Genomic DNA, 4,440 nt, shown 5'->3' on the forward strand with positions numbered 1-4,440 from the left:
CCCCCCCCCCCGCCGAACGTGCCTGTTGCTATGGCAACTCATTTTAGAGCCCTCTCTCTTTCTCTCCAGCATCTAAATAAAATCTAGGCTATTTATAGAGAAGCAGAGGTAACACGCGATCTGCACTGATCGCACATGCATGCGTGTGAACGCACTCACCAAAACAAAAATATAGACTGCATGCACACACACGCGCCATCACATGCACATGTGTGAGCATATGCACACACACACACACACACACACACACACACACTCCTTCACAATGCCAGGGCTTGCTGCTGTGTCCATCTGTGAATCAAGTCCACCTGTGGTTTAGTTTGTTTACTCGTGATCTTTCATGTGTTCCTTTTTTGCATCATATTTTGGAAAAAAAAGAGCCCTAGATAGAGGAAAAGATGAAGTCCTCATGGTGAAATCGCCTTGTCGCTGTTTGATCTAGTTCAGGTTTATCTTGTCAGTTGATGCAGAGTGTACTCCAGACCAGCTGATAAGGTCTGTAAGCATACACAGAGCGTGCTAGACAAGGAGTGACAACAGTCTACCTATCACGATCCAATCACTCTCCAATAGTGGGCTTATCTGGCCTCCCCGCGTCTCATTTATGGTTTAAGTGGTCCCTTTATACAGCTAGACCACTGTATGCAGCCTGCTGATACAGCTGGTTAACTCAAAAACAAAATTGCGTTTTTTCTGAGTCAAAAATTCAAATGAAAAGCCTTTTATCTACGTCTTTTTCGACCCCTTTGTGTCTTTCCCCGATGTTTATTTCCCTTTGTCAACCCTTGTCAACTTTTTCTGAGCCTTCTGAAAGTTTTGTGAGTTCTTTCCCGCATTTCTAAAGCTTTTCTTTTTTACGTTTGTCACTTCTTCTTTTTTTTTTAATTTTTGCCACTTTGTTCTGCATTTTTTTTGTTACATTTTTATCTATTCATTTCACATTTGTTCACATTTTTGTCACTTTTATTGACGTATCTTTTTTCTCCAAATTTCTCCAAATGCTATGAAATTGACAAAACAATTCCCAAATTCACTAAAAGTGGTGAACTGATTATTTACTAACTTGTGAGGAGCATTGTATGGGACCATCCACGTTACTTTTTTGGATAATTTATTCGAAAGAAACCCAAATTTCTGACATAGAAACTTTTAGAAAAGTGGTCAAATTTGACCCGAAGACAACAGAAGGGTTAAAACTTGGTCTTAGAGTTCGCCTTAGAAATATATAAAATATGAAACGCAGGTGAGGCAGAGTGCTGTCATTCTGTCGGAACTCACAACAAGTGGCTGAATGTTTCTTGTTTCAGGCGTAGATCAAGAGATGAATGAATAAATCTCTCATTTGTGTTGTGGGATTAAAGGCTTTAAAAGCTCCTGGAACAGATGCAAATGGCCATGAGGGTGCTGCCGGGGTGCAGCGCGGCTAAAGTTGCTTGCATGGCCATGATGCGATCGATGGGGTCTCTGCGTGGAATGTCGCCACCCCCTTCCTCGAACTTCCATCCCTGCAGGGGGTGTCAGAGGTCAGGGAGCATCCTGGAGCTAGCGGGGATTCAGAGTTGCGAGTATTCGCAGCCCAGTAACAGTAAAGCCAGATAAATACATTAGAGGAAACAATGCACAGGGGCCCCTGATAGTTCCTAGGAGGGAAAGGGGGAATACTTTCAGGGGGCCTCCGAGTTAAAGGGGGCGCATGCATGCACTGGAATCTCAAATCACAATCACAATCAATGGCCTGATAAAATGACTAAAAAGATGCTCTGTCAACATGGTAATGCACAACTTTTGTTCATTAAGAACACATGCAACGGATCTATAGTACAACAACGGCAGTGTTACGCAGATAAGATAGATACGCAGCTCTGGTTTTAGGAGGAGAGGGTTCAGAAGTTGGCTGCAGGCAATGAGCACACAACCTTGTCAAAGCAGCAGGGGAACGGAGGTGTCTGCAAACCCAGCTGTTAAGCCGGGTGAGAAGTTTGTGTGTGTTTGTGTGTGGGCCAGGTTTAGCTACATTTGTGGGGACCAAAAACTGTGAATACAGTATACTTCGTGGGGACAAAATGCTGGTCCCCTTAACGTTAAAGGGCTTTTTGAGGAATAAGACTTGGTTTTAGGAGTAGGGTTAGAGTCAGGTTATGGTTAGGGTTAGGGTGAGGGTTAAGGTTAGGCATTTAGGTTTGATGGTTAAGGTTAGGGTAAGGGGCTAAGGAATGCATTATGTCAATGACTGGTCCCCACAAAGATAGCCAGACATGACTGTGTGTGCGTGTGTGTGTGTGTGTGTGTGTGTGTGTGTGTGTGTGTGTGTGTGTGGCAGGGTAAGGTGGGGTGGGCCTCTTCTCACATTAGAGCAATACAGCTTTTTAAAGCAATTGTTCCACATTTTAGGGGGAAATTTCCTGAGTTAGTTGAGAAGGTTGACACCGCTCTGTTAGGATAGCTTAGCACAAAGATGCGGTCAGACTGGCTCTTTCAAAAGAAAACGACAAAAAAGAACACAACATTCACCTGTCAGCATTTCTAACGCTCACTGTTTAACATGTTTTATATAGGCTACTTTGTTTAAACTGTAGAAAAAGTTTAAAAACGAGTATTTCCTAGTTGTGTGAGTATGTGCTAAATTAGGTCTTGGATGGAAGCTGTCGCCAGGCAACCAGACTGTAGGAAGAATTGTTGGCAAATTGTGTGTAAAAAACTAAAAAAACAAGTTGATTGGTGTTTTAGCACTGGATCGAGCCTAGCTTTCCTCCCTGTTTCCGGGCTTTGTGCTAAGCTAAGCTAAGCTAAGCTAACCGGCTTTCCCAAAATGCCAATCTATCCCTTTAAAAGCAGGCCTACGTCACATTTAACACGGGGGAATGGCGGCCGGGGGTGTGTGACGGTGTGCATGCGCATGTGTGTATTATGGGAAATTAATGTGTGCTATTTCTCCTAGGCTGTTGCATCTGAGTGAATGTCCCCATTGTCGGATGAAAAAAGTATCTAATCATTTTTTGTTTTTGTTTGTCATGGTAAATTATGCTTTTTTTCTGATTGTTTTTATTTTATCATTTAACATTCTTTATTGAACATTGCAAACAGACATTCAGCATGTTATGGACATTCTTATCCTACAGTTATAGATTCCAGTGTCATTCCGTAATCCAATCAAAGAAGATTTGGGAAGCACTTTTCTTGCCTTTTATGAAATGTAACTAAGTTTATATTTGTCATGTAACTCAAAGATGTATTATTCATACTGTATTAAGTCAGTAATAATGACATTGGGCACACTTGTTTAAGAGAGTCCAGTCCTGTTCCACTTTCCATGGTGAATGATGAGTGCCCTGTGTGTGTGTGTTGCTTGGAAATCTGAGAAGAAGAAGAAGCAGAAGAAGAAGAAGAAGAAGAACACGAAGACGAAGACGAAGACGAAGACGAAGAAGAAGTAGGGGGGAAAAAAGCCCAGTACTGTTGGACGCCCCGCCTCCATCCGTGGGGTTACCATGACAAACGACGTCGACGTCACAATGGAAGGAACGCCGTCTATAAGTATTGGAGGATCTGCCGCGGCCGCTCGCGTGCTCGGATGTGTGTCCTGGACGATTGACACGTGCTGAAGATATACAAAAAAAATTAAAAATAACAAAAAAATAATAATAACAATAACGGACACATCCTGGAGTTTTATTTTGTTTTTAGATTTTTGATGGTACATCATTTTTAAGGTGGATTTTTCCTTCTCCATTTGTACTTGAAGTGGGCAGAATTAAGTCCACATCCTAGCCACCATGGGCAGAGGAGTGAGTATAAACATTGTCTTTTGTTCGACTTTGATGCTAATTTTGTTCATAATGAGACATGTGGTGGGGACAAGACGGGTTTGAAACTTCAGCCATTCAAACAAGTGGTCTAGTTAATCGGTGTTGTTGTCAGGGGAGGAAGGCGGAGGGACACATGTGTTAAGATAAGAAACGAGCCCCTTCTTTTCTCTCCAAATGCTACAAAGTACTTTGACGACTTCCGTGTTTTCGACCCCAAAAGCGCGAAGACCCTGAAACCGTTACTATAGCAATAAGACCAATAGCCTACGTCGCTTTGAAAGATGCTTCTCCTCGCCGATAACGGTTCGGTGTCTGGTTACATAACGCTGTCAAAGTTGTCCTGGAATTAACCAACTAACCGTTACCAACTGTGGGAGGCTGTCTTTTTTTTTTTTTGACTTTCAGTCTCATTATTGTTCAAATATACTCTTGACACGTGCGTACACGTTTTTTTTTTTTTTTAAATCGCGGACTATGTAAAGTAGTTTTCCGCCATGTTTTCCCCGTTCTTTTAATTTTACATTTCTTTGTGTGGCACTTTTTTTTTCGAGCAGCTGTGTATGCTGGGGATACATCCGTGGGTAGAAAATGGCTTGGCAGTGGGAGGGATATGCTAAAAGTCCATCCCACGTCT

At 42.3% G+C, this 4,440-nt stretch overlaps 1 protein-coding gene across 1 annotated transcript in view; it reads left to right on the forward strand.

Moving 5' to 3' along the window:
• Positions 1–3,515: 3,515 nt before the first annotated feature.
• Positions 3,516–4,440, forward strand: part of LOC117939433 (sodium/potassium-transporting ATPase subunit alpha-1) — a 31,732-nt gene continuing 30,807 nt past the window's right edge. Inside the window, exon 1 of the mRNA XM_034864776.1 lies at positions 3,516–3,785. Coding sequence (XP_034720667.1) covers positions 3,774–3,785 — 12 coding nt within the window. The 5' untranslated portion in view covers positions 3,516–3,773. The remainder of the gene's footprint in view (positions 3,786–4,440) is intronic.

Source organism: Etheostoma cragini, chromosome 24 (genome assembly GCF_013103735.1).
Source record: "Etheostoma cragini isolate CJK2018 chromosome 24, CSU_Ecrag_1.0, whole genome shotgun sequence".
Taxonomy (NCBI): Eukaryota; Metazoa; Chordata; class Actinopteri; order Perciformes; family Percidae; genus Etheostoma; species Etheostoma cragini.